Source organism: Sander lucioperca, chromosome 19 (genome assembly GCF_008315115.2).
Source record: "Sander lucioperca isolate FBNREF2018 chromosome 19, SLUC_FBN_1.2, whole genome shotgun sequence".
NCBI classification, from domain to species: Eukaryota; Metazoa; Chordata; class Actinopteri; order Perciformes; family Percidae; genus Sander; species Sander lucioperca.
Window position 1 is genome coordinate 395708 of NC_050191.1, and position 26024 is coordinate 421731.

The following is a 26024-nucleotide window of genomic DNA, read 5'->3' on the forward strand; positions in this document are numbered from 1 at the left end:
AAGCTTATTATAGGTAAAGTAGCCACTATGGTAGCCAGAGTTAAGCTTAAGGATTCACTATGCCTTCCACATGTATGTTTAACATTAAAACATGATGTAAATAATATATATCTATTCATTTTCATCCAGTCCAACTCAATTTTATATCTCTCTGTGGTACAGTTGATTCTTGTAACAACTAAATAGTTTTTAGAATCAATGTTATTGCACATCCATGCTGAAATGATGAAATTGTCATTTTGACAGCAAAAGAGCAAAAAGGCAATCTGTACCTCAAAAGAGACAGCAGACCAAATGATTGAAGACCTGAAGAAGGAGCTGATGGCAAAGCAAGCGTCTTTAGAGGTAAATTATTGGAGTTTAAGTGGGTAATTTGATTTTAATAGCTTGTATGTGACCTTTGCTGCTACAGAGGATGCACACTATTTCATCCTGTATTTTATGTGTTTTTTATCATTGTGTTTTTGTGTAGTCAACTTCCGAAAAGGAGGAGTCATCAGATGAGGACCTCCTGCCCAGGAACTGGAGTAAAGCGCAGCTGCAAATAAAGGAACTTAAAAGAGAGAACAAGAGGCTGAAAAAAGGCAATGTCGAAGAGATACTAGATGCCATGAGAGGTAATTTTATGAATTTCATCTGCCCTCGTGTCGACAAGATCACAAAATGCAGAGAAAATAAAGCAACATCAATTTTTTAAAGGAAGAGTAGACCCAAAATGAAAATAATTAAATGTTTTTTCTATTTCCCTTCTGATTACTGTCTCCCTTCACCCTAATCTAATGGAGTTGAATGGGTATGTGTTTGTGGAGTTCAAAGCAACCAAAGAATACCAGCCCAGTAGAGACAGTTAGCCAGTGCTGACTGGTGTCCTTCATTCCATGGTATCCATTGTATTTGGGTGACAAAAGAAAGTGAATGTAGCGTAAATATCCAAACCGTACCAAATCACACTGAAACTATCTGGACTGATAAGTTGCAGTACAAAAAAAGTGAAAAAAAATCTTTTCCCACTGAAAGTCAGAGCCTAAGAATTGCTGTTCTCTGTCCATTCAACACTTAACTTCAAGAGATCATATCTTGAAATATAATTTAAAGATTACCAGTAAAGACAGAAAATACCTTCATGCTGCCTAGAGGGTGAACCCTGACAATATACCCCCAGCATCCACCAAGCCAGCAGGGCAGCAATGACGAAGGGTTACTTTGCTTTTTTATTTTGGGTGAACTAGTCCTTTAAGGACTTATAGGTTCCATAAACAAATCTAGCAGTTCCTTACCTTTTGAATTTTTTTCTATTGAGATTTGATTTCCAGGTCAGACTTTGAGTTTTAAAAATGTCATCATGTAAACTGGAAGATTTCCTTGGGTCATTGAATAGTATTAGTGAGTGCCTTGGAAAAGGCCACAAATGGCACTAAATTGTGAAAAATTGGTCTTAAATTACAAAAATTAAATATAATTAGGTGGCATTAAAAGAGTCTTAACATGTCTTATATTTAGCTTACTGAAACCTGCAGACATGTTGTTTTTTTTCTTTTATAGTGATTATTGTGATGATTGGAGTTTGTCTCAACATGCAGTCATGACACTTAAAGCTTTTGCACCCTGGTCTTTTAATCATTTATATCTTCATTCTCTTAAAAGAGCTTCCGGGAGTAGTAACAAAGTTGAAAGAAGTACTTGAAAAAGTCACATATCAGACATCAACTTCTGCATCCACTTGGTCAACACCCACAACATCTCTAGACTCAGCAGCTTCTGCATGTCTTTCTCCTGAAGTGGTGTCTGATGATATGGTAACCACCTCTCATGCATAGATATGTTACAGTCCATGTGGGAATATGTTGATTATATTAATATTAATGATGTATGATTATATGATTTCCCAGTAAATCTGTAACCAACTTGGCAGTGACTATACACAAATCTTCATGTTCAACTGTGTAGTGAATGTGCATATTAACTTATTATTATGTATATTGCCTAACCAAACAGGAAATCAGGGAGGCATTCCCACATTTCGTAATGGAAAGGTTCATGTGGATGGAGATACTTACAGAGCAGCGTGGCACAGTAGCACCCTCATTAATCGTTTCATTGGGAAATGTGGGAATGCCTCCAAGATTTCCTGTCTGGTCGGGGAATAATAACTTAGTTAATGTGCATATTGCACAGTTGATGAATAGGTAGATTTCCCAGGGAATGTGCATGATTATATTTTCATAACTTTGTTCTGTAACAACAATGTATGACCAAACGCAAACTAACTGATCACTCAATTATTTTGCAGGTGTCTCTTGTGCCAGGCTCTGATGTCAAAGTCCCTAGACAAAAGCTTAACTGTCTGCGGACTGCAAATTCATCGGTCTACATCGGGGACCTTGCTGTGCTTGTCTATGGCAGGGGAAACACTGTCTAATTCAAGTTTGACGGGGAGACAATCAGGGGCACACAAAGATGTGGAATCAAAGCCACAACTCGATAACACAAAACTTGAAGCTATAGTTGGTGAGTGCATTTAATTTAAGGGAAATTCATTGAAAAATAAATTCCTACACATTACTCACTTATACAGTTCTTTTTACAAAATTACTGCAGTGTTCCATGTTGGAGGTAATGGTGGTTGAGTTCAATTATTGTTACCTCCAACATTGAACAAAAATGGAACTTCCAAACATAATGTAAAACTATAATCTCTAAAAGTCGAATATGGGATCATCAATTCAGATTTGTGAATGTTGCAAAAAATAAAATATCACACTCCTACATGCTGTTTTGACTTTTTTATTGCGTTTATTCTGGATGTTGAATTTTGGGTGATAGAAAAAATAAGATAAAGTAATGTTTTGTTTGTGTGTGTGTGTGTGTTTTAACCTACAGGCCATGCTCTGTCGAAGTTTCCTAACATCAGCATACATGATGTGAGACGCATCATAAGAAAAAAATGCAACAACGAAAGTTATGCCAAGCAAGCCACTGCAAAGAAGACCATATGAAAAGAACTTTGAGTTTTGTGGTTCCTCTGCCATTTAACAGGGCAGAAAATAGAGGTGTACAACCTGTTTGTAGGTAGCCTGTGACCCTAAAGATTATGTTCACACTGTTTGCTGTGTTTTGTTTGAACCGGGATGACATCTAAAACAGTATTTGTTTGAAATTTTTGATTTATAAAGAAAACAATTATTTTCAATCCGGAGTATGTCTTGTGAGTATGTATATGTGTAGTCCAGTAGTGTACATGTGAGTTAACGTCAAGTCTACTTAAAGTACATTTAAAGGTATATTTCAAGTATAAAAACTAATACCTAAATAGAAACCTAGTAGTATACTTTGAAGTGCAAACAAATACATACATGGTAAACTATAAGTATGATGTTAAGTTCACTTTAAAAAAAACTTACAAGTATACTTGCAGTATAAAAACTATTAAACCAGCAGTTTACTGAGAGTATACTTAGAAGTGTACTTTCATAAACTAAAAAGTAGGCTAGAAGTATATAACTAGTAAACTAGCAGTATCTATACTGTTCACTATACTACTGTATACTATCTATAAGTTCACTTGTAGTATAGTTGTAGTACAAAATAAAAGTTAAATATAAACTATTTATGTACTCAAACTTTACTACTTATACACTTAAAGTGTAAAAGTACTAAAAAGTGGGCCAATTTAGTCCCAAGAAGTATTAAAGTAGTACACTTATAAGTATACCACTAGTGCATTGATATTAGTATACTTACTATGTAAAGTATACTTGGGAAATATACTTGCACTTAAGTTTACTTAATAAAATGAACTTGAAGTATACTTTTTTTTGGTAAGGGTTGTGTTTCCTCGTTACCCTATGTATTTAGTCTTTGTCTTCCCCTTGTCCTGTGTCAGATCATTTTGTGTCCTGTCGTGGTGTGTAAGTCTAAGTGTGTGTTCGTCTCCTGTCTGTATTCCTTTGTGATTGCCCCTGTCCGTGTTTTTGCTCCAGTCTCTGAGTTTTGTGTTAGTCTTCCCTGCTTTCTCTGTGCTCAGTTTTGTTATTTAGCTCTGTTTTCCCTTTTTGCATTTTGGACTACCTCAGTTTATACTCCTTGTGTTGTTTCTTGCATTTTCGCTATTTTTGTACCCTGGATTTTTGTGTTGGAATTAAATCTTCACATCAAAACTATTGGTTTTCTGCCTCTGCATTTTGGGTCCGCATTTTTCTCCAGCTGTTGTGAATTCCTCAGCCTACAGAGACTGTGTAGGTTACAGTGGGTGTAGTCACGGCAACGTTAGTTACGTACGCTACGTAAGTTACGTAAGAAATCGCTCAAGTTTCTTTTTCTTACAACAGTTGCTTGTTCAGAAGTCACCGACGATATAAGTTTGTACTCTTTATATTTAGTTATTTTGGCAGCAGATGAAGCTATTCCTCAGTTGTTTCAGTCTGAAATGAGTACTGAATACTAACCGTTTTTACCCTGTGATGTGAAGCTGCTAGCTAGTTTTGCTAGCTTGCTAATTTTATGTGCTAGCTTGCTTTATCTTAGTGTGATACGTTTTTGGGGCTTTAATCATTACTCTGCTGGAGAGAATGTTCATTTTACTTTTACATTGTGATAGAAATTGTACGTTTTATTTCAGCATTTGTTACTATAAGTGATTACTAACCCACTGTTATGTCAGATATTACCCAGGTAGCAAACAGACGTTGGGCCAACATTGGGCCAACGTTGGGTGCTGACGTTGGCCCAACGTAATTTTGTCCGTTGGGCCAACGTTGGGCCAACCATGTCATTAGATGGCAAGCAGACCTTCTGCCAACTTAAAAACCACTAAAACAACGTTGGGCCAACCATGTCATTTGACAGCCAGCAGACCTTCTGCCAACCTAAAAAAATACCTTACCAACCTTTTGCCAACTTAAAAACCACTAAAACAACATAGGGCCAACGTTGGGCCAACCATGTCATTAGATGGCAAGCAGACCTTCTGCCAACTTAAAAACCACTAAAACAACGTTGGGCCAACCATGTCATTTGACAGCCAGCAGACCTTCTGCCAACCTAAAAAAATTACCTTACCAACCTTTTGCCAACTTAATGTTGGGTCAACCATTTTTTTTAGACTGTCAGCAGATCTAACAAATTTAAAAATATTGCCTATTTTAACCATCTGCCAACTTCATAAATAGTAAATCTGCAAACTTAAACTTATATAGGTTTTACCAACCTTACCCTCAAATTTTAAGATTGTGACATGGCCTACTCATTGTTGATTTGCATTAAGAGACGACAGGCACAACAGACAAACTGAATTGGTTATAAAAATAAACCTATTTATTGGTAACAGCATTAACTTACTAACTTACTTATTATTAGCAGTTCACAACGTGTTGTGGTGCTGTTGTTGGAAAAACTCGAGCAGATAATAGATAAATAACACTCAGAAAACTCAGGATGTGAGCCGATTGACAAAATAGTTGAAAAAAAACGACACAAAGGCAGCGGAAAAAATGCTAAGATAAGTAAAAAATAAAGTCAAAGAAATCAACAAGGAAACCAAAAAGTGACAAAAAAGGCGGCAAAGAAAATGCAGAAGAAGGCCAAAAAAACCCCGCTGAAAACTGAGAAAATGTGAAGATTCTCTTCCGTATTCTGCAGTATTTTGCCGATTTGAAGCAAATTAGATTGTGTGTGGCTCTGATGATGAAGACGGAGCGGAGGAGCAGAAGTAGCAGCATATTCTCCTGTAAAAAAACAACAAACATAATGTAATTTCTACAGTTACCACAAAATGCCCATTAAAATACCATAATTTTCTTTTCCGGTTCATTACTGTAATATGCATTGCATTATGGGTATTAACATTTTGATTTACAGTGATTTACTGTATGTTTTTTTTTTTAGTTTGAGACCTAAGCTAAAGATTGTGTAACTCAAAGAATATGGTGTTAGGAGTTGAGTGTATAGCTACCATGGTTTATGGGGGAAAAGTAAAATGTATTTATTTCCCTAGCCGCTTAACTTGAAATTTGACTGATCGTTAAACAAGTGATTAAAGGACTCTTTTATATGGCTTTAAGTTTTTCTTGACAACATAATGTTGTTGTTAGCTATCTAGCTATCTATTATGTGATTTACTTGTAATACATCTGTGTTATTCTAACAATATAAGAGTTACCTACATCATACTGGTTCCCTGCATACTAATGCATGGCATTTTTTTAATCTTGTTGTTATTGTGTTTTATAATGCATGCACTTAAAAATATTAATTTTAATTATTTCATATGTATAATAACAACCAGTGTAAAAAAAAGCCATAGTAACACTTGCGCTCTCTTCTGAGATGATTGACCAATCAGTGACGAGAGTCATCGCTTTGATCTCCTGCCAATCAGACAGGAGAAGGCACAGACTGCAGCAGCTGTAAAACGGACTTTTCTTCATCTTTTCTTTCCCGTTTTCGGACTTGTTGAAGTGATGTGTGTAGCCCAGAACGTAAGTTTAAACTATTCAGTAGTTTGCTAAACTGTCATGGGTTTTACTGCTCGTTATCTGTGTAAATGTTAAAACTACGTTTATTCATATTTCAATAAGCTACTATGTGGATTCGGAAGTTTCGTCCGTGTTACGACATGACATTTATTTGGAGAGAGATATAGATATAATATTGCTGTTGCTGTGTTTCTTATTGCATAGCTGATAGATGTGCACATTTTTTTAATATTATTTGTGCAGCCATGTGTTAATATTCAGGTTGTGTTAGGGCAATTTGCTAGTAACGTGCAATAACCAATAAACGGGCTAGCGCTGTGGAGCCACGTGCTTAGTTATTAAAAGTGTATTACACTGTTTGCGCAGTCAAGGATATGTGTGCTGTAATAGACTAGACTGGCTTATCCTTAGTTTGTTACTGAGCAATATGTTAAAATGTAACATGTATCTATGTTAATTATTACTGAGAAATTAATGTAATTCTTAGTATTGTTGTTATATGCTGGTGGCAATAAGATTTAGTTTGGTAAATAATGTTCATAGTAAGTATTATTTCAGAACGACATCCAACTTCAAAGTGAAAAGCATCTCACCCTCTCACCGAATTTGAGTGGAAGACATCAAACTAGGTAAGCATTTTCTTGTGTGATGTAATATAGTTCACACATCAGAAAAATGATTACACAGTACAATGAACAGTGCAGCTACGTACCCTGCCTGCTCCAAAGAAAATGTATACTGTCATATTCTATGTTTTTACACAAGTTGTTAGTCTGTTAACAGTTTAGATGAGATAAACTCATGACCATTTCTCTCCAGTACGGACCACCCCACAAGAGCATAAATACTCTTGTCTGGATTGGAGGCTCCCAGCAGATGTGGATCAGCAAGCAGGAGTACCATGGGTCCGGCCCCTCCATCATCCTTCACAAATGCTTCTAAACAAGACTGTTCCTCTTATCTCTCCCGAACCAAATGCCCAACAACTTCAGCTCTGTGCTAAACAACCACACCACATTTTTCATAAAAGTTACAGTACAATAAAACTGCGGTAAGGGCATCATACTGTAAAAAAACATGTACACTTATGGTACTCTAATGGGGTAGTTACACTCCGCATATCTACAATAACAAGTCTAACAGTGTATTTCATGGTACATTTTGAATTTGATGCCAGCAAGACATTTTCAAAAAATGTTTGGACATGTTGGGGTAGCAAATTTTGTATACATCTTCATGCAGTGAAGATAAGGCTATATGCCTAGTGAAGATGAAATACACCTCTGTTTAATGGTGGGTTAGACAGAAGAAGAAAAAACAATCATTGGAAGACACTTACATTCACTTTCACAGCTGCTGGAATCTGCATGAGGGGGAGGCATCTGCTTTTCTGTGTTAAAGAAAAAAAATTAACAAAATGTAAATTACTTTAAACTACAACCATTTGCAAAGGTATTTGATCAGCCTTAAAAAAACATCACCATTACTTGGCCTTACCAAAGGCCTTGTGTACCTTTTTCTGTTGCTCCTTTTTTTCTTCCTCCATTTCGGTCTCCACTATACTTCAGCCAGGTTTTTATTTTTTCCTCTGCTTCCACCACTTTTGCTCCTTGTTTTTTGGCTGCATCTGTCAGCATGAAATTAAAGAAAATAAAACAAAGAAAGGGTTAGGCGACAGATCATCTGAGGTGTATTTTGTAGAGTTCTGTATGATTAGTTGATTAATTGGCATTCTTCCATTGTATTTCATTCAACATTATGTGAGACTATAAGGGGTTGTTTCCTCTTTTGCTATTTCAAAGTTATGTCTAAGTTTTGAATGTTTGAATGTTTTTTAAAACATATCGCCTATGACAACTTTTGCCAGCAAGAGCGTAGAAAAGGGGCTCTTCTGTCCTCTCCCTTGCCAATTAAAATTGTTGGCCAACTCATTGGTTATTAATTCCCTCATCATTCTGTGGACAATGTGTTTGGCAGATGTTCCACCCAAGCTGGTAAGATATTTTGTCTATGAAAACAAATCATGTGTTAAGCAGCAGTAAATCAGGTCTAGGTCTCTATATATGTTAATATTATTTTAAGTGAAGTTACAGAACATCATTAGAATTTACCAGAGAACGTTGTGTGTCTCTGTTTGACAGCCTATCCTCCAGATCTTTTATGGCCGTCATGCTCCTTAATGGAAACTGAAACTCCTCTGTTACAACTTCAGCTGCATTCTCTCTTCTCAGTATGGCCTGAAGGAGGAGCGTATTCTGCCTGACTTGACCCTTGATCTCTTCCAGCATCTGGTAGAGCCGGAGTTCTCTTTCTGAATCAGACAAACATAAGATGCAACATTTATGCATTATAACTATACAGAATTGAACGTATAAAGAGAGAGACTGTGTCGCTTCTTTTGTTGTCTTTATCATAACATAACTTTTCCAGCCTTTTGTTGAATCCATCCCAGCTTTTCTTTGAGACGTGTTGCTGGTATTAAATTCAAAATGTGCTTACATTTCCCATAAAATAGTAAAATTTGACATTTTCAACATTTGATATGTTGTCTATGTCCTTTTTTCAGCTAAATATGGGTTTACAAGAGTTTTTATTTTGCATTTTACATAACATCCCAAGTTTTTTTTAAATTGTGGTTGTAAAAAGGGTTTATCATTTGAAAATAGTAAAACTTAGCCAGGCGAAGTTGGTTTTATTCTCCTTTTTGGTTACATTCATTTTAGAGATGCACCGATTACAACTTTCTAGGCCGATTCCGATTTTCTTTGAGTTAGGCCAGCCGATACCGATTTTAGCCGATTCCGATTTCATTTTTTCTAACCACTTTACAGCTCACACAAATATTTATTTTCTATCTTTTCTTTAATAGAACATGTTTTGAACAGATAATGGATCACTATAAAATAGAACTATATAAATTACTCCTGGTGTGGGAAATTAACACACATCTAAAGTGCAATGTTGGAACCATTTCCTTCTTTTCACATCCAATATCAACTAAAGAAATGTGATTTAGGTTTTTGGTGTCGTCTCTCCACGCCCTACTTTTTCCTTGCAGGTGTTGCATATTGCAAACTTGTTATCTTTTGCACACACGCTGAAGAATTCCCAAACAGCTGACATGTTGCAGGTTAATTCACGAGGTTCCCTACGTGTGCGAGAATAGCGCGGACACGCGCTTCACACCGCGAGCGGGTACGCGCCACACACGGCGGAAAAGTTGAGAGAAAGGAAAAAGAGACTTTGCTGGCATCCATGTGTGCGTGCGTCCTTGAGAAGTGTAACTCGTATAACTTATGTTGTCAGTTAATTGGAGCGTTGACCGGCATGAAATCACCATATGTCAGACTGACGTGAAAACCGGCCAATTCCGGTCACCGGCCGGTCTATCGGTGCATCTCTAATTCATTTTATTTTTGTTCCTTGAACAGTTTCTAATCCATGTTATAGACTAAAAAGGTAATTGCTAAAAACTCCAAGTAAACTATTGTAAAAGGTTTGGAATAGTTCTACGTACCATCATGTCTTGGTTCAGGGACTGTCACAGCAGGTGCTGATGGTGCAAATGGTGGTATGGCTGGCAAGGTCAGGCTTTTGGCTCCATTACTGCAGAATTTTTTTTTTGGTCTTTCCATTGTCTCTGCATATGGAACAGTAAGAAACAGAATCAGTACAATGTACAATCCATTGCCAAACATCACAACATTTACTTCTGTGGTATCTGACTATTTACCATTGTGATCTAAGTTTTTGGTATAAGGAGGATGCATGAACTCTACACTACATGCACTGAGAACATCTGGAAAGTGTTAACATGAGTAGGGGTCCCCCCAAGACAGAAAAGACCTTTTTTGGAGTTGTGCCAGATAACAGGCATTGATTGGCTAAGTTCTGTGTCGAACCATGTACTCACACATATCACGCCCTATGTTGATACAATGCATAGGATATATACGTTGCTCACACAAAGGAAAGGCAGAGCGACAGAATTTGAAGATTGGGCTGGTCGTCTCTCCAGATATCCATGGGTCTGTTAAATTGATGCTGAATCTTTGCTTGTAATAAACCTTTTTATAATCAAGATCAGTGTCTACGAAGTTCCTTCTCCATACAACGACAGCAGTGCTGCAACTGAAATATACCACAAATTCTTGGCGTCACGAACTTTGGCCTTGACGGCCCCAGGCGCATCGCTTGCGGGGCTTCGGTGTGCGACTTCTGCTTCAAAGGCCGGCTGACTAGGGTGAGTGTTCCTCACATTTTTTGGGGTGGCAGTCGTTCATGGGGGCCGCGTGTGTGTGTGTGTGATGGGCCGCATTGTAATGTTTGAAACCTGTGTGTGCAGCTGCTGTGCTGTGTGTGTTGTTGTGTGGGCTGGAACTTTGTTGTAAATTTTTTGCGTTGGGGTATATTAAAAAAAAAAAAATGGGGGGAGTGAGATAAGCCTTAGTGTGGGCGTAATGAGGGAAGACAGAGAAATAAAAGGAATAAGAGGAGAAAATTAAGCAAAGGCTTAAGGGAGTTAAAGACATAGAGAAAAGAAAAAAGTAAGGAATTAAGGAATATTCACATAGATAATGTGAAAAGATTTTAAGGAATAGGCGAATTGGATTAAAGAAAAAAAAAAAAAACAGTTGATAACCCTGGCCAGGGCAATTTGGCTTAAACAACGTAAAGAAAGAAAAAGGAAACAAGAGAAAATAAAAACAAGAAGTAATAAGGAGAAGATAAAAGGCAATAAGAGAAAATAAAAGAATACAGAAAAGAACAGGAACGATAAAGAGAAACCAACAAAAACAAAGAATAAAGGATAACGCCGTTAATCTGACATAAAAAGCCCTTTGAAAAAAGGCGATCACAGGATGGGCCGTAGTCTTAAACTTTTATTAGATGAAAAGTTTGAGCCAGTTCGGAGAACTGAGGTGTAGACTAACAGTTCAATGATAGGTTTGCCAATCGATTCATTGTTGACGAATAATGTTCGGGGCGGGCCTGCTATTGGACGTCTATGCCTAAGGTAGCAAAATAACAAAAAAAAAAAAAAGACAAAAAAAAAAACAAAACGGCGGAAAGCAAGCTCTTTTTAGGAATTACATGCATGAATGATGTCGACTTTTGTGTGTATGAGAGAGGGTGTGTGTGAACAGCGGTGTGTGTGTGTGTGTGTGTGTGTGTGTGTGTGTGAACAGTGGTGTTTCTGCTGTATGTGATAGGCTGTGTATGCGTGATAAGGATATCCTATATTAGATATATATGTTTAGTTTAATAAGGAAAGATATTCTGTTTATTATGGTTAAAATATGAGTCTCTTTTTCAAGAGAACGTTTTCAAATGTGTTAAAATGTATGAGCCTTTTTTGGGTGGACTTTGTTAAATAGGTAAAAGACATAAATTGATATGAGCCCCTATAGGAGGACTTTTGTGTAAACGATCTAGCCTATGAGTCTTCTTCGAAGGAGAACGTTTTCAAAAATTGCTAAAAACTTATGAGCCCCCTTCGAAGGACGTGAAAATAGACTAGACTATAGTAAAATTAGGAAGCTTAATAAGTAGGATCTGTGTTCTATGTGTTGTGTTGGTTTGTTCATTTTGTCCCGGGATGTTGTTATTTTATAAATGTGGTCTGGTGAAGGAAAAACGGAGAGACAGCTGGTCTGTTTGCTGAGAGCGTTAAGTTTTCTTTGACTTTTTGTGATTGTTTAACTTGTTTTGTGGTAGTGTATTGTTGTTTGCAATATCTGCCGTTTAGAAACGGGTAAGATTATGGGATTCTATGTCGAAGTGGACTTGAATTAGTCTTTAGTTATTTTCCTTGGTCAAGTTGTGTGCTTCAATGCTGTGGAGCTCTGCTCCCAACAGAATCACACTGGTGTATGAACTGCGCATGTCTAGGAATTTTAGGAATTCAAGTCTTCACAGAAAGTTTAAGCCACTCCTCGCCTGCACTTGAGTACAGAGATGGAGTAGCGAAAGGAGAAAGGGGGGTTGAATGCAGCCTAGTAAAATTAAAGTGGCAATTGCTTAATTATGAAATTATCTGATTGAGATCTATTAAATTTATAGATAAGAGTTATGCTGATCGATAAAAAAAAGGGAAATATTATTGCAATGATTAAAACGGTTTTTGAGTTAAGTAGATTGATTATTCATAAATCTGTTAATTATTCTTTACCATCTTATTAACTGGTGCTGTATTAACGCATCCTTCACGAGTGATGTAGCTTATTTCATTTTTACTCTTATTTTTATTACTGTTATGCACCTTTGAGTGGTGCTAGGAGATGGTTAGGTCTGTGTTGCTTAGCTGTGTTTTGATGTTTGCATGGTTTCATATACTGAATGTGGATGCTATTTGGTGTGTAGCTATGCTAATGTTTTACTGTTTCCTGTAATTTTACATGGCTAACGGGGAAAGAGTTTGTGTTGTAATGATCTGCATGGTGTCTTGCTGATTTCTAACTGCATAGTCTAACCTGTGTTAATGTTTTGCAATCTTTTGCTGTTTTGGTTTAAAAATCGGGAAAAAGGACTATAGTTGAAAGTAGCTGGTTAACACTGATATTTACAGAAATGTAGAATAATGTGTATTGTCCTTTATAAATAGGAATATGAATGAGACTAATTATGATTTTTAATCTAGAGTCTTTAAATTAGTATTTCATAACAATTGTGATTACTTAAATAAATTAACACTTACATTTTATGGTGAATGATCTGGTGAGATAAAAAGATTAAGAATTGTTGTTTGTTTCTTTCCTTTTTCCTCCTGTGGGGTGAGAAACGAGAAGAAGGGGAGAGAGACAGAGAGGAGGTGCTGGCCGGTGCGTCACACGACAACGTGGGCAGTCCTGGATCTGATTTGATCAAAAGGCCAGTAACTGTTTTATCCACAAACTCTTAACAAATACCTGCATCCTGATATATATGTGTATGCTCATTTACAGTTATCATTGCTGATGCATATTTGGGTTGCTTTTTCTTATGGGATATTGTAGCTACATTACTCTACAGAAGATATTACATCTGTCTGTATAAGTTTATGCATAAGATATTCCATATTGTGACAATTTGACAAGAGACTTGGCAACAGACTGATCAATTAATGCATTCGAGAATTATACATGGGAATTTTCCATGTGTATGGGTTGCTTTGTTTGGAGCTACGTTGGACATTCAGTGTTGAGATTATTTGGTAAATTAAGGCCATTGAGGGTTTATTGGGTTATTGATTTACTACATAGTAGTGTGGGATCTTTTTAGTTACATAGGATTGAACTTTCTCTTCTTTATCGGACATCTGTTCTTCTTTTTGATTACCTGAGTAATTGAATACTATTGTGTTGGTGCTGTAGTATTGCTGAGTAATAAGTGTTTTTTGGATTGCTTTGAAGTTGGCTGGTTCCTTTACCTTTCTATATTGGATGTGGGACACCCGCCGTTTATCAAGATAAATAGACAAGTAAAAATCAAAATAAAATAAAAATAAATAAAAGGAAGGAGGGTAAAGATAAGCTCTGTAGTCTAAAGTATTCTTAGTTTAACAATTGGTAGTTTTTATATACAACTAATAATTTACAATAAAGGAATACAGAAGAGTTGCTACGATGTGGAAAAAAGACAGGAGAAAGGGCATTAACAATCAGAAAATAATCACTCCGGTTGATGTAGTACAAAAGAACAATCCTTTAGTTAATGATATCGCTAAGTTGTCAGGAAAATGGCACAAACGCTGGCCGGATATTGAACAGCCATGGCCAGTAGAGGGGACTCTTAACCCAGATGTTATTAAAATAATCCAAGTGCTTGTGTCTACGTACAAGGCAGATCAAAAGAAGGGGAAAAAAGGCGAAAAACGTAGAATAAGGAGACAAAAAGAGTTGGGTACGCTTAAATTGTTTGAGAATGAGGGACAGAAACTGATGAAGGCTACAAAAGATAAAAGAGACCAAAGTGTAGAGGAAATGGCAAAAAAGGAGAAAATAACAGAAAAATTAATGGCAGAAGCTAATACACCTTTCTCGCATACGGAATCAGTGAAAAGACCTCCACCTTATGAGGAGGAAGCGGAGTTTAAGGACATATCCCCAGCTTCCAGTGATCAGTCAGAAGGGTGACTACTGCATCAGAGATGAAGAGGACCTAATAATAGAGATAGGACAAGCAGAAACGACTATAAAAATGACTCCAAACTCCAAAAGTAAGAAGAAATTGAAACATCTGGAAACCAAGGGCAGAGTGAGGTTTAGCCAGACAAAGGATGATGACGATGGTGATCAGAGTGAAGAAGAGGAGATCATGGGAGGATATGTCCCTGCAATCAGAAGGGTGCTGGCTAGAGCGGAAAGGAGAGGAGAAGAAAAATGGAAGAAACAACAAGCTATAAGAGATCAGACCTCTGACGAAAGTGAAAATGGAGACGAGAGTGATGGAGAAGAGGAGATCAGAGGAGCTACGGGATCATGTTCTACTACAGCTGAGTTAGAAGAAGTTGAAAGAGATATGGATCGATGTGAGCTATACTTGGAGAGATCTACTAAACTAGAAGACATAAAAGAACTGGAAAAGCAACTTGAGAAGCTGAAGACAAGGAGGGAAGAATTGCGGAAGAAAGGATCCCGAAAAGTGGAGAAGAAATATACATTGCGCTCAAGAAAGGGAAAGGTAAGCGAGAAGATGCTGCCGGTGTTCATTCGAGGACAGAATTTGGAGTACAAGCCCTTGCAGAACACTGATATGTCAGACATTCTTGATAAGTTGCCTACTCTTCAAGAGGGAGCACATCCTTGGATTGCAAAGTTGGAAGAAATGTCGACAGGAACACAGTTTGCCATAGGAGATATCAAGAGACTTTTGGCTAATCTTGTTGGGATTCCAGCTATGGGAGAAATCTTCCGGAGAGCAGGACTCAATCGATATGTGGGGACTTCTGTATATGATCCTGAGTTGTTTGCCGCAAGTAGAGGTCGTCTGTGGAGAGCGCTGAGAGATGAGTATCCAACAAATGTGAATCCAGACAATATCTTGATTGAGCCATTGGGACAAGAAGAAAATCCAAGAGCGTATGTCTCAAGAGCCCACCAAGTGTGGAGAAATATTACAGGAAATGATCCAGAGGTGAGTCAACTGGAAAAGTCAGTTTTGCGAACCAAAATACAGAAGGGATTGCCTGTTCCGGTAAGAAGCAAATTGGCGGAAGTAGTGGGACTTGGAAGTATGACAACAAGTGTGTATACAGATCAAATAGCCCATCAGGTGGAGTTATATAGGAAAAAGGAACATGAGCAGAAAGAACAGGACCGAGAGACTCTTAGAAAACTCAATCAAATACAACTGGTGGACAATAAGAGGAAGGAGAAGAAGCAGGCCGTGGTTTTGCAAAACCAGTGCCCACAGAATCAACAATCACCGCCACAACTTCAGTCAAGCCAATTCCAACCCCAGATGCCTCAACCACCATTCGTGGTTCCAGTGGTTTCATATGCACAGCCAGTTTCTGGACAGACACAGAACTGGAGAGGAAGAGCAAGAGGACGAGGGGGTGTAGGAAGAGGAAGAGGAGGAAGATATAACCCATACTCTCAACAATCCTCAGAAGTGTGTTACAGTTGTGGACAGGATGGACACTTTGCCCGTGATTGTAATAAATCAAGAGGAAATTTCAGAGGAAACTACAGAGGAGATTACAGGGGCCAGACGAGGCCATATGGAGGACCGGTTAACCCTTACAAGGGTCCGGAACCAGGATTCTAGAGGTGCCCAGAAGATCCGAAAGGGGGGTGTCAGCTGGTAGCATTAGGGCCGGAAAGAGATCCAACGATTAAGGTGAAAGTAAATAACCGTCCTTTGGAAGTGATGGTGGATAGTGGAGCTGCGTTCACCTGTATTCGGCCTGAAGATGCTATACATCTCCCCATGTCCAATCAACTGATTCGGACAATCGGGTTTGAGGGAGTGAAACAGCTGATTCCTCTAACGGAACCAATTGAGCTCTGCTATAAAAATCAGAAAACTACAATACCCATATTGGTATCAGAACATACACCAATTGCATTGTTGGGAAGAGATGCTTTGTGTAGATTGAACTGCACAATAAAATGCACACCAGACGGCTGTTTGGTGGAAGTACCCAAAGAAATTGCTCACCAATTATTGATGACAATGGAGACCGAAGCTTCTTCAGTCTTCTGGATTGGAAATCTCAGTGCAGATTTTTTGGAACCAGCTAAATTGTGGGAAAAATTTATTGTTGCAAACATGCCAGATGCGAGGCTTCCGGAATATCCATTTCATTGTACGCTCAAGTATTTCAAGAATGCTGCCCAATCAAACTCAGAGGAATGGTTGAATCATCAACCAAAGAAAGTCCAACTTAGTTTAAGTTGCATAATTTTAGGACCACAAGGAGCAGCTATGAAGATAAACACAGATGATTATCTGGATAAAGAATTTGAGATTGAGAAGAGTGTGCCACATGTCACCTTGTTGATTTCTGAAGAATATGAGCAGAAGCATATAGGAGAAATGATGACAGAAGCAGAGAAAGCTGTTTTTAGACCTACAGGAGAGAATCTGGCAATTTGGAGGAGTGAAGATCAGCAATTTCTCAAAATCATGATTTCAGCTCAAGGACAAGGACAGCCACAAGCTGTACGGATGACACATGAATCTATCTGCAGTGCCAAGAAGGATTCAGACACCCTGAAAGAGGAGATGATGCAACAGGTGCCAGAGTGTCTGTGGTCTCAACATAGTACTGATATTGGACGTGTAAAGTCAGCCCAACCAGTTAAGGTTGAACTTCGACCAGGAGCTAGACCTCCGTGGAAAAGTCAGTATCCGTTGAAAGATGAAGCTATCCAAGGGATTGAACCACAAATTGAAGGACTATTCAAATAAGATCAAAATATTGCAAAGTACCGTAATACAATATGTCGATGACATTATTGTCTGTGCACCAAATGAGGATGTATGCCATCAAGATTCGATCAAATTGCTACAGATATTGGCAGAAAATGGCCATAAGATTTCACAGAAAAAGTTGCAATATTGCCAAGAAAAGGTGGTTTATTTGGGTCAGAACATAATGCATGGACATAGAAGCATCGCTGATAGTCAATTGGAGGCAATTCGCAAAGCTCCAAAGCCTAGGACTGTCAGAGAGATGTTGACATTTCTTGGTATTGCTGGTTACTCTTCGGCTTGGGTTGAGAATTATGCTAGCTTGACGGGACCCTTGAGGGCTATGGTTAAGGATATTGGAAGTAACCAACTTCATGGTAACCTTGCATGGACACAGGAAGGCCTTTTGGCATTTGAAACAATCAAACAAAGGTTACAAGAGGCACCAGCACTTACACTTCCAGACTATTCTAAGAATTTCTTGCTGTATGTGTCTACTTCTATGGGAGGTAAATATGCATGTGCAGTTCTTTGTCAGCCGACAGGTACCGGGATGAACCCTCAACCTATTTCTTACTATTCTACTGCTTATTCAGACGTAGAATTAGGGTTACCACCGTGTTATAGAGCAATGGTAGGAGTCTCTTTAATGTATGATAAAGCATCATCAGTCACGATGGGTTATCCAATAACAATTCTTACCCATCATAGCCTCAGAAATCTTCTGAACTATGGAAAATATACATTGACTATGCCTAGGCTTAGAGACTATCATAGGCTTTTAGAGCAGGAAGATGTCACCCTGGCAAGGTGTGCCACGGTGAATCCAGCTGAGAATTTGCCAACCCCAGAGGATGGTGAACAACATGATTGTGTCCAGGAAGCAGAGAAATATTCGAGGCTTAGATCAGACTTACAAGCCCTTCCATTACGTGAGGCAGACCTGGAGTATTGGACTGATGGGTCATGTTATCGTGTGGGAGATAAATTGAGTGCTGGCTATGCAGTAGTAAAAGCACAAGGAACTGGATTTGTTGTTGAAAAGGCTGAAGTAATACCACAGCCTGCGTCGGCGCAACTTGCAGAACTTGTAGGGTTAACAGAAGCGTGTTTGTTAGCAGAAAGAAAGCGAGTGACGATATACACTGATTCTGCATATGCCCATAACGTATGTCATTTGTTTGGATCAGTGTGGAAAGGACGAGGATTTAAGAAAACGGATGGTTCTCCGATACAACATCATACGCAAATAATGAAACTGTTGCATGCCATGATGAAACCTAAAGAAATAGCAATAGCTAAGTGTGCAGCTCATAAAACAGATGTGTCAAAAGTTACAAAAGGGAATAAAGCTGCTGATGAAGCTGCAAAAGCAATTACAGGAGCTGACAAATTGGGTAAGGTTTTTCTGGTCACTCATGGAGTAGACCTAGAAGACAACATTACGCTTAAAGATGTGATTTTGATGCAGGAAGCTGCACCAACAATTGATAAACAGTTATGGCTAGACCGAGGTGCAGTCAAAGATTCTACTGGTCTTTGGAGAAATCATGAAGGGTTGATAGTAGCACCGCTAGACCTGCTGGGTCTGATGATCCAGGAGGCACATGGTTTAGCGCATGTTGCAAGGGGGGAAGTTAGGAGAAAGATCACAAAGGAATATGGTTTTTGGGCACCATATTTGCTAGAACAGATTGATCACATCATAGGCAGATGTACAATTTGTTTGAAAAATAATGTTCGCCGAGGTGTGACTGTTCTTCCAGGTTACATTCCAACCCCAAGAGGTCCTATGCGTGAGCTGGTTATTGACTATGTCGATATGATCAAACCAGTTGAAGGTAAAAGATACATGCTAGTTGTTGTGGATAGATTTTCACGATGGCCGGAGGCCTGCCCAACCAAGCGGAAAGATGCTCAGTCAGTTGCCAAGTTTTTGTGTAGAGAGGTGATAAGCAGGTGGGGACTTCCTGATCGAATATCCTCAGACAATGGGAAAGAGTTCGTGGATAAGACAGTGAAATTGATTTTTCAAAAATTGGGAATTAAACAACGTCTTGGAGCAGTTTATCATCCACAAAGCCAAGGGATTTGCGAAAAAATGAATGGTGTTTTGAAAAATCGTATTGTCAAGATTTGCCAACATACAGGGCTGAACTGGATAGCCGCATTACCTTTAGCCTTGATGGTGTGTCGCTCAAGTGAGTTGCGTGATTTACGTATGACACCCCATGAATTGGTCACAGGAAGACGGATGCCTACGCCTTGTTTGCGAACAAGCGGAAAAGGTCCAAGTTTGGCTTTTTTGGAAGATGAAATGAGAGCATATGTTACATATATGGCTAATTTCCATAAAAGAATATCCACATATGTTTCTGACAGGCAAAGAAAAGAAGAGGTGCAGGAGAAGCTCGATGAGCAAAAAAGGAGTACAGTGCAACCTGGGGACAAGGTGTTCGTGAAGGTATTTAGAAGGAAATGGTATAACGAACGCCGTGAAGGACCATTTGAGGTTGTTCGCAGTACGGGAACAGCCGTTCAGGTTAAAGGGTCTCCAACGTGGTATCATTTATCGAATTGTGTTAAAGCTCCCAGGGAAGAAACACCACGGCTAGGGAATCAAGATGTTGAGGGCTCAAAAGAGCCAGAAGAAAGTAGGGAAGAACAGCCAGCAGAAAGAGAGATTGTCCATAATGTGGACAATGCTGATGATCATGTGTATACTTTTGAGGATGCCAGACATGACACAGCAATTGATGGACAGGAAAGGAGATTTGGGGATATTGAGTTTCAATATGTCCCAGAAACAGCAGGGACTATCCCAGTGGAAGGTGAAACCACAGAGGTTGCCGAGGGCTGTAACTCAGTTACAGGAGAAGCCGGTGATTCAGTTAGACGAAATAGCCCAAGACCAGTCAGGAAAAAAGTCAAACCAAGACGCTACGAAGATTAGAGTCGAAGTATCTCTAGGAAAGCCAGCTCAGCTTCCATGCCAGTGTATGAGAGGGAATAGCGGTGAAGGAGAATTTAGAGTTCGGTGGGAAAACAGTCATGGTGGAGTTTTAGACCTGTTAGGAACAATGACATCAAGAAAGTATGCGTTATTAAATGATAAGAGAAGATTGAAAATTGAAGGGGATTGTAGTCTTTATGTGTATAATTCCCAACGGGAGGATCAAGGTGATTATAAGTGTATTTTTTATGATCCACAGTTTGAAAGCGATGGAATAGAGTCGGGACTCAGAGTTAATGTGGTGACGCTGGTAGTAAAAGATGGGAACAAAAGCATGGGGGTCCAAGTTGTTGAAGAAACAAAAGAATCAACAACACTGATATCAACACTTCAGCCTAACATTAGAACAATGAGTGGTAATTCAACTCTTTTAGCATTGGTAGTTGCTAAAGGTATAAATGAATCAAAGTTGACTACAGTGGCGCCTCGGATGACTTCGCAAATGCCAACTGTATTGAAGATTGTGATGAAAGTCAAGTTGGGAACAACAACTGTTCTTCCTTGTAAATGTGGGAGATGGAACAATGGTGGTAATAATCTTCCCGAGTGGAGAAATAATCGTGGTGAGGTTGTATTATTACGTGGACCAGAAGTGGATGGTATATCTTATAGTCAAAGGAAGTATTCTTTGTTCAATGATATGAAATGGTGGAAAGTTTCGGGCGATTGTTCACTTGTTTTGTTTAATACCACATGGGAAGATCTAGGGGAATATGTGTGTACTTATTCAGAGCCAGAGTTTAAAACAGTTCCATTACAAAATTATTGGATAGCAAGTCGTGTGTCTCATAAAGTGACACTTGTGACGGAAGATTTAAAGTCTGTTGAAATTTCTACAGTCACTAAAGGAGTACAGGAACCATATACTACAGTAATTACTCCAAGAGTGAATAATACACAGAGGACGTTTGTCAATTTGCTTTTGGAAACAATTGAAAGTGTTAATACCTCAACTAAAGCAATAAATTTGGTGGTAACTTCGAAAGAAATGAATGCTTCCATCCAGAGTTTCGCCGCGATCTTATACAACAGGAAAGTGACTATTGTTCAAAAGTTCCTTTCAACATATCGTCCCCTTGGAATTATTATTCTATCTACATTCTATCTACAACTCTAGGGACGATATTCCCAAATCTTTCATTTGGATTTAAGGAATCTGTGGTGACCATTATGGGGAAATGATTCCTCAAGGATTAGTGGTCACCACTGAATGTTTTCGACTGTACCTGTGTGGAGCCTGCTTGCTGAGGCCTGCACTGGAGGTCTTCCTGAGGCTGTATCAGATGTAAATCCATTTACATATTTTGACGATGGTCTGTTGGACACATTAAGTGTAATCAATTTTTTAAAAGCGCAGTGAAGACTAGTTGCAAATAAGCAGTAGGCTATAAAAGGAGAACAGAGAACATAGGAAACATACACTCTTTTCCGTACACTGTCCTCATCTGTAGACTCCAAACTGTTGCCTTTACAAAACTTCACCAGCTTTCTTCTGGCTTTTTCATAGGAATCTAAATATAGAAACAAACATCACTAAGCCTATTATCTGAACATTTCAAAAGAACTGCTTGTCTAGGCATAATTCACAAGGAGCATCTTTAATTTTGAGCAATAGATTTGAATAGTTATTTCTCTATATTTCTTAATACTTCCTCAATAACTTACCATACTCAGCCACCCATTCAGTTTCATATTGGTCCCATTCTTCATCAGGAGTTTCATTTTTTTCAACCGCTTTTCTACATCTTGTACCCAGGGTTCCAAATTAGCACCATCTACTAGCCAAATGCTGGTAAAATATGCAAGTGGCTGGTAGATTTGCTACACTCACCAGCCAAAAAACAATGGTACTCTATTGAGTCGCTGGTGAAATTTGAACATTGAATAGCCATTCGGCTGGTGGACGAAAAAGTTAATTTTGAACCCTGCTTGTACCGTTATATGGGGGCCAAAAGGAAACTTTTTTGTCGATGCTCAGCCAGTCACTTGGTATCACCTCTGTCTCATTCTTTTCAGTAAAAACAACTATTGAATACATCTTTAAAAAATAAAAAATATCTAGTGTTACAAACTATATACATTTACTGAAGCTCTATTAAATTTCCCTCACAGTGGAAATCTATCTAAACTAAAACATTTACTAGTCTTATTATTACTATTCTTTGATTGGTAAGTACTGTACATTTGTCATATGCAGAAAGGGGGGGGGGGGGAATCAAGCAGTATGCAGTAAAGGATATTCCACAAACCCATCCTTATACTGTAAAAGAAGGACTTTTGAAACAGTCTGTGTAGGAACAATAGTCAATGACTGCCCGGGTTGTTTCACAAAGGATATATCAAGACTTGATGAATAAATGGGATAGGTGAAAAAAGATGACTTGTTTTGGAATTTAAGACAGACTAGATGCGATGCTATCTTGTCTTTTAAAATATTTTTCACTATATAAATATCTCCATTGAACAGAATATAGTTGTCTCCCTCTGATAAACTAATTAAAGTTCCACCATTTACATATTGCTTATACTGTGTAAACTGCTGAGATGTCACATTGTATGGAAAAGGCCCATTCTTATGTTCCTGGTAAAAACCATCCTTGCACACCCTTTTTTTAGTTCTGACACTTGCTTTTTCTGACAATCTCCTGATGATCTGTTGAAGGGGCTGGGTAGGGGTCCTAATCATTTTTTTTAATGTGTAGAGGAAGTTCTCAAATGGGAAAGCTGAGAAATTATGCAGCACACCAAACTGCCTTGCATCATTGGCAAGATGTGTCAGCCTGTGTATGTTATACACAACGTAATTACCATAAACAGATTGAAAATGCTCGACAAATGTGATCAGTAACTTTTCAGCAAAATCACAGTCCTGGAGGCACAGTGAGGGCAGCATAAAATTCGAATGGCTACATGCAGAAGCATAAAATTGTGGTATAGAACATTCGGCAGATGGTCTTTCAGTGCCACTGGACCAGTGTACAGGAGAAAAGTTCTGAACTCTGTTGCTTTCCACCTATCTACTTCAACAAGTGATCTCCCTTTCCGTGCAAACTCTCTGGGGACTGTCATGGCAAAGGACATAAGAGCTGCAGAAATTAGGCCAAAAGCAAAAAGCCCTCGCACTTGCGTCGCAAACAAAATTTGAAATTTTAATATCTACACATTTGCCAATTACATCCACACCCTCTAATTTAAGCTTTCCATATTCATTCATAAATGTTTCCAGGAACAGACATTCTCTGGTTTTTTAGATCCAAGATATAAAGCGATGACGAATGGTTGCTTTGTTTTGTCTTCCTCTACCAGGCCTAGAATGGGCCAGAACTGCTGATTGCTGCTTTTGAACAAAGGTAGTCCATCAATATTCACTTGTAAATTAATGGCCTTTGGGAGAGGGTCTATCTGGTTTAACACATGCCTAATGCCTTTCTCAACTCCAAAATAATGCATGGTGCCACCAGCAATCTGCTGGACCTCATAAGTAGTTGGAGTACCTAAAAGAGTGCGGGCATCCTTCGGGAGATATGGATGATATTTTCTCAGGATGCCCAAGAGCCCATTTAGGTGGCATTGTGGTATTTGGCTGTCTGTCTATTGCCCAACCTCTGAGCTCTTCCCCAAGACACTCTGCAGACTCAAATTCGTCATCACTTGAGTCAGTTTCTGTCAGAGCATCTGACCAAAATTCATCAATCACATTATCGTCAACATTAAACTCAGTCTCTAACTCGTCTGATTCATAGGACATGGGCCAATCAGATGCAGCATCTGACCACACATCATCAGCGGGGGCGTTTTTTGCCAGACATATATTTACGCGGCTGCGTCAGATTCAGCATTGACGTTAACCTCACTAAGGATATTGTAAGCCCTCCGCTTTGCCTGACGTTTAAGTGGTCTGTCTGAATAAATGTTGTTTGCAGACATAGTGTGTACGTATCACTGTAAGTATGCTACCAAACAAATAACTAACGTTATTAACGTAAACCTAACGATTTCGATTCCGTTTAATCTAGCTATCATATGCCTACGAAAGCTACAATGTCCATAGTTTACCTAGCTATAGCTATAGCTCGATAGCTAGCTAACGTTAACTGTTAGCTAGAAGCTAGCAGGCTAAAGGTAGATGCTGGCTGTCGCTATATTGAATGTAAATTATGCTGGCGAAATTATAAGGCGACATTTACATCAGATTGCTAACGTGAAGCCATATAACAGAGCCTTACTAGATAACAGATTGATTACATAACAAAACAATATATTGAATCGAGCAGATTACCTTGGACTGGCTGGGCTAACGTTAACGGCTGAAGTGAAGGCTAACGGTTAGAAGATAACGGAAAATAACGGCATACAATTCTATATCACGCACTCACCGTTCTCTTGTAAGAATGAGCTCGCGCTCATCCTTAGGTCCGATGCATCCATACGTTTAGATGGTATTCATGTTGTGTAAGTAATATAGCGAGGACAGGGTATGATACCCATAAAATACTGTGTTTACATAAATAAACGGTACGTTGTTTACATACAGTGTTTTGCATGTTAAACGGACCTGCTGCTGGGAGAGGTTTGTTTAGATGACTTGTTAGACAACTAAAACAATGATTAACAATGTAAATGTTTCTGAAATGTATTGTATGAAACACGTAAGCTAAAAGTAAGTGTCTGTGTTGGTGACTTGTCTGTCAACACACTGGGCGCTAATATGAGGCTGCTGTCTGTAGCACAGCTTTTTTTTCGACAAGGGATTAGCCCAGGAAAATTAATTTAAGACCAGATGTAACGTTTTTACAGCAGACTGTAATAACTGTGTGTCACAGCACTTTATGAAAGATCCTGGATTTAAAACACATATAATGCATGTTATTATATTTTGCACATTATGCAATGGTTTGCACGTTTAATCTTTGTTTTGTATGTTATTACTTATACTGTATTTATACAGTAAACTTGTTTTGCATAAACTTTAATAAAGTACTTAAAAAAAAAGGAAAGATTGAACCTGTTAACTCATTTTACCCACTTATGCTACATATTCAGTTTAACACAAAATGTGAATGTAGAGGTAATTATTATTATATTATTTTATGTATTATTTTATTTATTTTGTCATATGATGTCCTGTCATTTCTTTGTAATCTTTAATAAATACATTGTTCTGATTTCACACATTTGATGCATTGTATTGCTTGGATAAAAACGAGCCAGACAAATACTCTTTTCTCCATGTTTACTGGGAAGAATGATAAAACATGAAATGCTGCATTCAATATATATATATATATATATATATATTTATTTTTTTTTTTTTTTTTTTTTGAGGGAAGTGGAGTTCGGCCATTGCAGCTGACCATACCAACGTTGTATTTCTGTCAGGTAGGTTAGGCCATCGCACCTGACCATACCAACGTTGGCCCAACGTTGTATTACTGTCGTATAGGTTGAGCCAACGTAACCAACCAATATTGACGTTGGCCCAACGTCTGTTTGCTACCTGGGTAGTAGTTATAACAGCTGTTACATTAATGTACCTTTTTGGGGTTTATTTCAGAAACTTCTTTCATACATGCAACAATGTACAGCTTGTGACTGCCTGTAAAGCACTACTGCACTGTAAAAAAAAAAAAAAATTGCAC

General features: G+C 38.4%; 1 protein-coding gene and 1 long non-coding RNA gene across 6 annotated transcripts; one reads left to right on the forward strand and one right to left on the reverse strand.

The window, feature by feature from the left end:
* Positions 1-5291: 5291 nt before the first annotated feature.
* LOC116050161 lies at positions 5292-23483 on the reverse strand. 5 transcript variants are annotated; one of them, XM_035995469.1, is made up of 7 exons: positions 22321-23483; positions 22051-22137; positions 21612-21896; positions 9991-10113; positions 7987-8100; positions 7813-7863; positions 5292-5723 (listed from the first exon to the last, which is right to left on the reverse strand). In XM_035995469.1, coding segments are annotated over exons 1-7 (765 nt in total). In that variant the 5' UTR covers positions 22424-23483; the 3' UTR covers positions 5292-5721. The 5 variants fall into 5 exon arrangements, 4 of the variants coding, with proteins under 4 accessions (XP_035851362.1, XP_035851361.1, XP_035851364.1 ...); XR_004105037.2 differs by lacking the exon at positions 22321-23483 and having other exon boundaries at positions 21612-21700; positions 21806-22132; XM_035995468.1 differs by lacking the exon at positions 5292-5723 and having other exon boundaries at positions 7582-7863.
* LOC116050163 lies at positions 7006-7942 on the forward strand. Its single transcript, XR_004105040.1, has 2 exons — positions 7006-7102; positions 7293-7942. It is a non-coding gene; the product is annotated as an uncharacterized LOC116050163 (long non-coding RNA).
* Positions 23484-26024: the final 2541 nt, after the last annotated feature.

Excerpts from the sequence above, each read along its gene's own strand:
- LOC116050161 (XM_035995467.1), bottom strand. The coding sequence starts at position 22,423 with ATGTATTCAATAGTTGTTTTTACTGAAAAGAATGAGACAGAGGTGATA. Across the intron at positions 21,897-22,050 it reads TGAATGGGTGGCTGAGTATG|ATTCCTATGAAAAAGCCAGA; the intron begins GTAAGTTATTGA and ends TTCTATATTTAG. Across the intron at positions 10,114-21,611 it reads AGCAAGCAGGCTCCACACAG|AGACAATGGAAAGACCAAAA; the intron begins GTACAGTCGAAA and ends TTCCATATGCAG.